Raw genomic sequence first — 10,683 nt, 5'->3', positions numbered from 1 at the left:
TGCAACACTGCACGGTGCTACACTGCACGGCAACACTGCACGCTGCTACACTGCACGGTGCTACACTGCACGGCAACACTGCACGGTGCTACACTGCACGGTGCTACACTGCACGGTGCTACACTGCACGGCACACTGCACGCTGCTACACTGCACACTGCTACACTGCACACTGCACGGCAACACTGCACACTGCACGGCAACATGCACGGTGCTACACTGCACGGCAACACTGCACACTGCACGGCAACATGGCCACACTGCACGGCAACACGGCACACTGCACGGTGCTACACTGCACGGCAACACGGCACACTGCACGGCAACACTGCACAAACAGAAATGTAACAAACAAAATAGAACATATAAATGAATAATCTCTGCTCGTTCACTAATACCCCCAAGCCTCCCCCCCCCCCCCCCCCCCCCCCCCCCCCCCCCCCCCCCCCCCCCCCCCCCCCCTCCGTCACCGTTCTAAAAAAGAAGAACAAAAAAAAAAAAGTTCTGTCAGTGCATGGAAACAATACCATCGTCGACAACAACGTGACAGAATTTGTGTCGTCAACCCTAAAGCAGGAATGTCAATAAGTCCGACAGTCTCGTTCTCCAGCTGTGTACGCTCTAGACTGTACTCTGGTTAAGGAACGTGTATCTACTACCGTCTCAGCTGAGTTCACGATCGAACTCCCTCTCAAGTCGCTTATTGGTGGGTGTTCCTAAAAAGGTACCACTTTGCGGGCGTCTGTTGACATTGGTTTTGCATCTGAAGGACCAAACTGCGTTAGGGTTTCCATGTCTCGCGGTTTCGCTCGCGCGGAGCTGACCTGGTTGTCCGTCAGTTTTTCGTTCAAATCAGCTGACGGCTCACAGTCTGGGACAGCGCAGAAATCCTTTCTCACCCGGTAATAGTGGATTTTTTTGTACTTTTATTGTAGTGACCGTTTTCGGTATTTTTCCAGCACTTGATTACGAGACATGGAGAAAGGGGGTCGGTGGGGAGGGGGGTGGTTAGGGAGGGGGGCGGTTTGGGAAGGGGTCTCTCTCTCTCCCCCGAGTCTCTCTCTCTCTCTCTCTCTGGGCCATATATATCTCTCTCCGAGTCTCTCTCTCTCTCTCCCCCGAGTCTCTCTCTCTCTCTCTGGGTATATATATCTCTCTCCGAGTCTCTCTCTCTCTCTCTCTTTCTCTCTGGGTCTCTCTCTGTCTCATTGGGTCTCTCTCTCTCTCTGGGTCTCTCTCTCTCTCTCTCTGGGTCTCTCTCTCTCTCCCTTGAGTCTCTCTCTCTCTGGATCTCTCTCTCTCTCCCCCTGAGTCTCTCTCTCTCTCTGGGTCTCTCTCTCTCTCTTTCTCTCTGGGTCTCTCTCTGTCTCATTGGGTCTCTCTCTCTCTCTCTGGGTCTCTCTCTCTCCCCCTGAGTCTCTCTCTCTCTCTGGGTCTCTCTCTCTCTCTTTCTCTCTGGGTCTCTCTCTGTCTCATTGGGTCTCTCTCTCTCTCTCTGGGTCTCTCTCTCTCCCCCTGAGTCTCTCTCTCTCTCTGGGTCTCTCTCTCTCTCTTTCTCTCTGGGTCTCTCTCTGTCTCATTGGGTCTCTCTCTCTCTCTGGGTCTCTCTCTCTCTCTCTCTGGGTCTCTCTCTCTCTCCCTTGAGTCTCTCTCTCTCTGGATCTCTCTCTCTCTCCCCTGAGTCTCTCTCTCTCTCTGGGTCTCTCTCTCTCCCCTGAGTCTCTCTCTCTCTGGGTCTCTCTCTCTCCCTTAGTATCTATCTCTCTCTCTCTGGGTCTCTCTCCCCTAAGTCTATCTCTGGGTGTCTCTGAGTCTTTTTCTGTGGGTCTCTGTCTCTGTCTACCTCCCACCCCCGTCTTTCTCTGTTCATGACCATGAAAGCTTTGTCATCGTTTAAAGCAAGACAAGCGGACACATTTTGCTGTTTCAAATTTACCGATACACTGACTCGAGACCATCGTCAGCACAGGTTACGCTGCTGGCCAGGCATCTGCTTAGCAGATGTGGTGTAGCGAATATGGATTTGTCCGAACGCAGTGACGCCTTCTTGAGCTACTGATACTGATGCTGATACTGTCTAACGGACAACTATTTGTTGCTTTTATTACTATTATTATTATTGTTGTTGTTGTTGTTGTTGTTTTATCATGATCAACATTTTAAATATTATAATTATTGTTATTAGTCGTTATCATTATCATTATGGTCAAGAGTAAGAGAGAGAGAGAGAGAGAGAGAGAGAGAGAGAGAGAGAGAGAGAGAGAGAGATGTTAAAAATGAAAGTTCGTCAGTTAGTTTGCTAAAACAACCGAAAATGGCTTCTTTTTTTTTCTTTTTTTTTTTTCTTTTTTTTTTTTTTTTTTTTGTCGACAAAGTGAGAGCGGCGATTTATAACTTTTCCATGCTGAAGATCAGAACAGCTTGCATGGTTCATATAACTGATTAACCATCGATGAGAGAGGCAGTGTCTGATGAAGAAAAAGCAGCCAAACTCTAAATAGTTTTTTTTCTCAAGTGTGTTCACTGGAGAGAACACAGCAAATATCCCAGACTTAGAAGAAGGCAGTAAATCAAACGGTACAACACTTTGTGATGTAAGATTAACTCCTCTTGCTGTTGAGAAGAAATTACAAGAATTAAATCGTAATAAGGCTCAAGGACCAGATAAGATTCCACTTAAAGTGCTAAAAGAGGTTGGCAGGGAGTTATCTATACCGCTATGTCAGCTTTTTAATAAATCACTAGAAACTGGTATACTTCCAAAAGATTGGAAAAGCGCTGAAGTAACAGCAATTTTCAAAAAGGATACATATCAGATGCTGGTAATTATAGGCCAGTAAGCTTAACCTGTATTGTATGTAAGGTGCTGGAGTCTGTTACAAGAGATAGCATAGTAGAACATTTTACTGATAATGATTTATATGCAGAATATCAGCATGGTTTCAGAAAAAGACGTTCATGTATAACTCAGCTACTTGAAGTTATGGAAGACCTTTCCAGCTTAATGGATGATAATCAACCAGTTGATATTGTCTGTCTTGATTTCAAGAAGGCGTTCGATTCTGTCCCGCATAAACGACTATTGATAAAACTCCAATCTTATTGCATCCAGTGTGGCGTATTTTAGTGGATAAGCAACTTTTTACATGGTCGTTCACAAACGGTACGTGTGCCGGGGTGAACATCTACCAAATGAAGTTGATGTTCTCATTGGCATCCCACAAGGCAGTATTCTGGGTCCCATCCTATTTACAACATTTATTAATGATCTGCCAGATAAAATCCAAAGCATATGTAAAGTATTTGTTGATGACACAAAAATCTACAATAAAGTAGCTGATAATAATGTCATTCAAAAAGATTGAAAGATGTTGCAACTGAAGAATGGTCAGACACATGGAACCTCTGTTTTAACGTATCCAAATGTAAAGCCGGTTATGCATATTGGGGAAAAAACAAAACAAAAAAAACCCCTGGTGATGACTACACTATGAATATTGGTAATCATGTTCAAATTAGAAATGCATGTAAAGAGGAAAAAGATCTAGGAGTGACGTTTGATGACAAACTTTCCTCAGTTTGGGCCTCACTGACATTCAGAGAATCATAAATAAAAGCTAACCAAATGATTGGAATTATAAAGAGAGTTTTTACTTTTAAAGATAAAGTTACCTTTTTGAAATTATATATGGCTTTTGTTAGACCTCATTTGGAATATGGGAATGTTGTGTGGTATCCTACATGGAAATATCAAGCAATAGCTATTGAAAATGTTCAAAATTGAGCTACTAAAAGCGTTGAAGGAATGCCAAAATATGACATATGGAGAAAGACTATAACGTATTTAAATTTGCACCTGAAGAGACGAAGGATTAGGGGAGATCTGATACAGATTTGAAAAATTATTAATAACATTGAGGACATTGATACTAACATTTTTTTTTTTTTTTTTTTTTTTTTTTTTTTTTACTCAAGCATACAAGAAATTCTGAAGCAAAAATATTTGTAAAACCATTTTGTACAAACAAATGAAAATATATCTTTTCTATTCGTGTTGTTAACATGTGGAACTCACTACCAGCTTTAGTTAAATTTGCAAAAGATACTAACAGTTTTAAGAACAAGTTTCTCAGTGGACTGCGATCCAAAATTCGGTAACATGTTTTACTATAAATTTGACGAATAATTGCTTTGGTATATACTAAAATGAAGCACGCAATGCAAACCAAAAATATATTGATACAAAGAGGGGGCATTTATAAGCCGCGAGGCCTAAAGGCAAAAATGCCAGTCCCCCAACTACTATTATTAAACTTAAACAGATCGACCTGGACAGACTGATCCTGACAGCCAGCCACCGACACAGACCGACAGCGCCAGAAAAACGGGCGCAGAGACTAAGCGTGGTGATCGACAGATATATGTTGATCAATGATATATCACTGATATGTCAATATCATCAGCCCAGCACATGTTGTCCCACATAAGTCCGTGGTTTGCCCATGTGTGCATCCTTGACCCCAGAAGTGAGGTCATAGAACTCAATCGTCCCATTCAGCTCACTGGGTGAGGTCATGGCAAAGTGTTTTCACAAAATCATCTGCTTGGGGGGAATAATTATTTAGCTATTCATTAATGTAGACAATATTCTCCTTTCTGATGATAGAAATTAAACCGTCAGATCGAGAAGGTAAAATTGTCGGTACTATATGTTCTTAAAAATAAAAGCAGTCGCGTATGATCGTGACTGTTTATAGATTGTAGGTAATGATCTAAGATTAAAAAAAAAAATAGTGCAACGATTTCTCCCGTTCTAATAATAATCGCCGCGGAAAGATCCATATTTCGCAAAGCTTGTTTTCGCTGTGTTGAACTTGTCGCACAACACATTCGCTTCGGTCCGCCAACAAGACTGATCGCTGCAAACCGTGCACTATCATGCTTTTGGTGTGGTGTCACGGAAACTAGGTCCTGTTTACGTGTTTCTTTGTACACTGTAAGCGTGCATGTAATGAGCGGATGAGTTTTGGAGCTCCTTCACATTTTCAAAAGAAAGCAGACGATTGTTTGAAAGAAGCGCAACGTGGTTTTCGTTGACTGAATGGTGCGTGGCAATTTTGATTCAGGGTTGACGTGCAGTTTCACCAAGAGTTACGTGGTAGTTTTTGATGTAGCATTTAGTCTGTTTGATTAAAGGCTTATACTTTTCCAACTTAATTTTATTTCTTTTGTCGTAAACGATATGCTGAGTCCTCTTCGAGTGTTCTTACCCGCTGAACAACTTTTGTCGCGGGAGTACTGCAAAGCGGGCGATTTGCTGGAAATCGACCACAAATTGTACGCGCACTGGGCCGTATACGTGGGGAATCATGAAGTCGTCCATATCCCCGAATCGTATGTAAATCAAACAGTGGTGGAACGTGGTTTGTTAGCGTCAGTGGCTGGTGAATGTTTGGTGCGGGTGAACAACAAGGAGGTTCCAGCGAAGGAGAGGGGTCTGACATCGCTGCCACCAGATGAGGTGGTGGACAGAGCCATTGGATGTGTTGGAACCACGGTGTGCAGCAACATCGTCGTCAATAACAGCGAGCACTTCGTCACGCGGCTTAAGTATGGAGTTGGATGGAGCGATCAGGTAGAGTATTTTGCAAACTTATATATATATGCAGGTGACATAAATTATGCTAACTGATTGTGCTCAAGGATAACATACAAATTTTAAGGTTCTGAAGGTGTGTACGTGTGTGTTACTCAGCTTAAACTTCAGTTAGTCCAAGGGATACGTGGTCTTGCATGAATTGAATCACACACACACACACACACACTCTCTCTCTCTCTCTCTCTCTCTCTCTCTCTCTCTCTCTCTTCTCACACACACACACACACACAGTTTGAGTCAAGTTGAGGGGAACATAAGAAACTCCATGGAACACAACATCATATTTTGTGTTTTCAAGAGAAGAAACTCTGTGTGTGTGTGTGTGTGTGTGTGTGTGTGTGCCTGTGTATGATTCAGCTCGTGCAAGGCCACATATCCCTTGGACTAACTGAAGTTTACAAACTAACACATAGTACATATCTATATATTCTTTTTACAAGTTAGTGATGTTAAAGTTGGTGGGAGAGGTCTGTCCACAGAGGTAACAAGTCTGAGTGCAGCATGCACTGAATTTATACATTGACTTAGCAAATGTAGAGGAACCAGTTGCCACAGGAGTTGCCCCTGGTAAAAATCAGAAGGGAAGGTCCACTTTGAAAAGTGAAGAAACATTCGCAAGGGGCAAAACTGAGAGTGATGCTGATCTGATGTTCTCCCCCTTTCAAGTGCAGCCCAAATTTCACACAGTGGAATCTGTGACAAGAAATTTATGGCAACATTTATATGTTGTGACAAGAAATTAAAGTAATGTGGTACATGTAATGATAATGTAAATGCACAACAAATGCTGCTCAAAGCCCCTAACATGATCCAGATAAATGTGAACATGACATTTAAACTTTATCATTATGACATCCAATGTATGAACACCTTGCAAATCAAAACTGGAATACACAAGATGCATTTGAAAAAGCACTAGTCAAATCCATCAAATCACGCAAACACATTCACTCGTTCAAAAATCAATAACTCAGTTATCTATCTGGCTCATAGGATCACTTGTACTACACATTATTTGCATTTTATTTCAGTGAATCTATCACTTGATTAACCTTAGTGTTTGTATCAAGATTGGCTGCTGGCTTTCCAATATTTCACTCTCACTCACATACAAACACACACACACACACACACACACACACACTCACTCTTTCTTTATCTTTGACTGAGTCTGTTAGTTTACTTATACACACACATACACACACCACAGATACAGTACAAATGCACAGTTCACATGGCATGCACACATACACACACACTGATGTTGCATTAGCACCTGTTGTTGACAGATTTGATAGGCAACCCTGGATCTTTAGATGACTAGATGGACAGATAAATCAGTAAAGTATGTGATGGGTAACTTATTGGGTCAACACACACACACATAAGCACATGCACGCACTCATGCGTGCACACACACACACACACACACACACACAAGAAGACTTATACTGATTGAAAATACATCTGTAGTTGGTACCATTTACCAATGATGGATTTAACAGGCAAGCGGGCATGCAAGGGTAGGTGGATGGGTAGTTAAGTTAGCAAAATGTGTTGGACATTTTGTATTATATTACTTTTTTGTCACAACAAACTTCTCTGTGTGAAATTCAGGTTGCTTTCCCCAGGGAGAGTACAACAGTATAGTGAGAGCACCACTGTTTTTTTTTGTTTTTTGTTGTTGTTGTTGTTTTCCTTATTGTTGTTTTTTGCCTGCAAGTGTATGTTTTTTCCTATAGAAATGAATTTTTCTACAAAATTTGGCAATGGACAACCGTTTTGTTGCCATGGGTTCTTCTAGTATATTACATGTGTTAAGTGCATGCTTCAAAGGGGACCTCAGTTTATTGTCTGATCCAAATGACTGAAAGAAATAAAACTAACTTTTTCGCCTTGTTTACAAATGCATTATTTTACTCATCTGCCCTGTTTGCTTGTTTTGTTTGCTTGTTGGTGGTTTTTTGTTTGTTTGTTGTTGTTGTTTTTGGGGGGTGGGTGTGGGGGGGAGGGGGTTGTTTTGTTTTATTGTGCAAATCGTTATAGATATGGCATTTTCTTTTCATTTCTGTGCAGTGAGTGTCTGTGTCAGTATGTGTATCTGCTGTGTGTATGTCTGTCTGTCCATCTCAATGATCTCTTCATCTATCTGTTTGTCAGTCTGCCTACCTTTCTGTCAGCCTGCCTGCCTGTCTGTCAGTCTGCTTATTTATCTGTCAGTCTGCCTACCTGTCAGTCGACTTACCTGTCTGTCAGTCTGCCTACCTTTCTGTCAGTCTGCCTGCCTGTCTGTCAGTCTACCTGTCAGTCTGCCTGCCTGTCTGTCAGTCTACCTGTCTGTCTGTCAGTCTACCTGCCTGTCTGTCAGTCTACCTGCCTGTCTGTCAGTCTGCCTACCTGTCTGTCAGTCTACCTATCTGTCTGTCAGTCTGCCTGTCTGTCTGTCAGTCTGCCTGCCTGTCTGTCAGTCTGCTGACTTGTCTGTCAGTCTACCTGCCTGTCTGTCAGTTTGTCTGTCTGTCAGTCTGCCTGTCCGTCACTTAGTCTGTCTGTCAGTTTGTTTGTCAAGTCGATGGTCCTGTCAGTATGCCAGGGGTTTTTTTGGAAGTGGGGGTTGGGGGGGGATGTCTGTCTGTCAAGTTGATGGTCCTGTATGTCAGTTCATCTGTCAAATTGATGGTCCTGCCTGTCAGTTTGTCTGTCTGTCAAATTGATGGTCCTGCCTGTCAGTTTGTCTGTCTGTCAAGTTGATGGTCCTGTCTGTCTGTCAGTTTGTCTGTCTGTCAAGTTGATGATCCTGTCTCAGTGTCTGTCCGTTTGTCTTTCTGTCAAGTTGATCATCATGTCTGTCTGTCAGTTTGTCTGTCTGTCAGGTTGGTGATCCTGTCTGTTATTTGTCTGTCTGTCATGTTGGTCGCCATATCTGCCTGTCAGTTTGTCTGTCAGATTGGTGGTCCTGCCTGTCAGTTTGTCTGTCTGTCAAGTTGATGGTCCTGTCTGTCTGTCAGTTTGTCTGTCTGTCAAGTTGATGGTCGTGTCTGTCTGTCAGTTTGTCTGTCTGTCAAATTGGTGGTCCTGTCTGTCAGTTCGTCTGTCTGCCAAGTTGATCGTCATGTCTGTCTGTCAGTTTGTCTGTCTGCCAAGTTGATGGTCCTGTCTGTCAGTTTGTCTGTCTGTCAAGTTGATGGTCCTGTCTGTCTGTCAGTTTGTCTGTCTGTCAAGTTGATCGTCATGTCTGTCTGTCAGTTTGTCTGTCTGTCAAGCTGATGGTCCTGTCTGTCTGTCAGTTTGTCTGTCTGTCACATTGATGGTCCTGTCTGTCTGTCAGTTTGTCTGTCTGTTAAGCTGATGGTCCTGTCTGTCAGTTTGTCTGTATGTCAGGTTGATGGTCCTGTCTGTCAGTTTGTCTGTCTGTCAAGTTGATGGTCCTGTCTGTCAGTTTGTCTGTCTGTTAAGCTGATGGTCCTGTCTGTCAGTTTGTCTGTCTGCCAAGTTGATGGTCCTGTCTGTCTGTCAGTTTGTCTGTCTGTCAGATTGGTGGTCCTGTCTGTTATTTTGTCTGTCTGTCAAGTTGATGGTCCTGTCTGTCTGTCATTTAGTTTGTCTGTCAAGTTGATCGTCATGTCTGTCTGTCAGTTTGTCTGTCTGTCAAGCTGATGGTCCTGTCTGTGTGCTCTCTGCCCCCCTCAGGCCAAGGCCCTGCAGCACTCCATGTCTCTACTGTCCTCCTCGCCCACGCCCACCAGTCCTGTGCTGGTTGCCAAGGCCCACCAGAACATCTGGAGCGAGATCCACACCATCCTCAGCTCCAGTCCCCCTGTCTCCACCAGTCCCCCCGTCTCCCCCTCCTCCTGCCCTGCCCCCTCCTCCTCCTCCTCCCCCTCTTCCACTCACTCCTCCTCTGCCTCTACCACTTCCAGTGTCTGCCATCCTCCTACTTCCCATCCTCCCAATCCTCATTCTCACCACACCCCCTCTCCCCCTTTCTGAGGAGTCTCCGTGGACACATGGACATGTGACCGATATTGTAAACAGCTTTTTTTTTTTCTTTTTTTTTTTAATTATTTTTTATTTTTTATTTTTTTCAATCATTTTTTAATTCTCCAGTTGTTTCATTTTGTTGTGGTTTGGGGCTGGAAGTCGGTGTGTATGGTTCCAATGTTCTTTTTCAGAGAAATTTACAAACTGCTTATCTCCAGATAGGTGGCACATTTATTTAGATGATTGTATCTAAAAGGGATGTTTTGTAGCACATTTGGTGCATTTATTCATGTCTTGTTTTTGTTGTTTTTCTTTTTCAGAAGGATATATTGCAGCACATGTGATGCATTTGTTTCAAAAGCTCTGCTTTTGATGAACAGACTCCTTTATTGTTCTCTGTGTATGTGCTTGTTTGCGTATACATGTGTGCATGAGTGCAAGAGTATGTGTGTGTGTGTGTGTGCGTGCGCACGCATGCATATGTGAAAACAGTGTGTGTTCATTTCTAAAATGGGTAAAGTATCAGGGATCTTAGAGCTTTAGTTAAAAATGTAAGGTTTGGGATTCATTATGATTTTCAGATTTGTCTTGACCTCCCCAACCCCCCAGAATGACAAGTCATACAAAGACGCAAAGCTGGCTTTAGAAATTAAGATCAAATTTCCCACCTATCCTCTGTTGATGGATTCCCGAACATTAATCAATATGCAATACTGCACTGGATTCACTGTCATTAATGAGTATGTAATTACTTAATACCAGATACCTTATTATAATGAACATATTGTTTCTGGATGTGTTATTACTGTTATCACAGGATTACCTAAGACTAATGAATTGGTTATTACTGGATTCTCTACTGTTAGTAAATTCAGTAATTACTGGATTCCCCATCATTTGAAAATCATACATGTATGTGATTTCTGGTCTCCTGCTGTTAGCAAATGTTAAGCACTGCTGATTTGAAACTATCAATACAGGCCATTCCTGTTTTGTTACATTTCAAGTATAGATAGATGGATGTAGATCTATCTAGGTAGATA

The 10,683-nt window shown here is 42.7% G+C and overlaps 1 protein-coding gene across 1 annotated transcript; it reads left to right on the top strand.

Annotated features, from left to right (window-relative positions):
• Positions 1–4,897: 4,897 nt before the first annotated feature.
• LOC143290878 (phospholipase A and acyltransferase 1-like) lies at positions 4,898–9,649 on the top strand. Its single transcript, XM_076600416.1, has 2 exons — positions 4,898–5,635; positions 9,350–9,649. The coding sequence occupies exons 1-2, from the start codon at positions 5,243–5,245 to the stop codon at positions 9,647–9,649; spliced, it is 693 nt and encodes a 230-aa protein (XP_076456531.1). The 5' UTR covers positions 4,898–5,242.
• The last annotated feature ends 1,034 nt before the right edge of the window (positions 9,650–10,683 follow it).

Source organism: Babylonia areolata, chromosome 16 (assembly GCF_041734735.1).
Source record: "Babylonia areolata isolate BAREFJ2019XMU chromosome 16, ASM4173473v1, whole genome shotgun sequence".
Lineage (NCBI taxonomy): Eukaryota > Metazoa > Mollusca > Gastropoda > Neogastropoda > Buccinidae > Babylonia > Babylonia areolata.
This window is presented reverse-complemented; position numbering and strand designations above follow the sequence as displayed.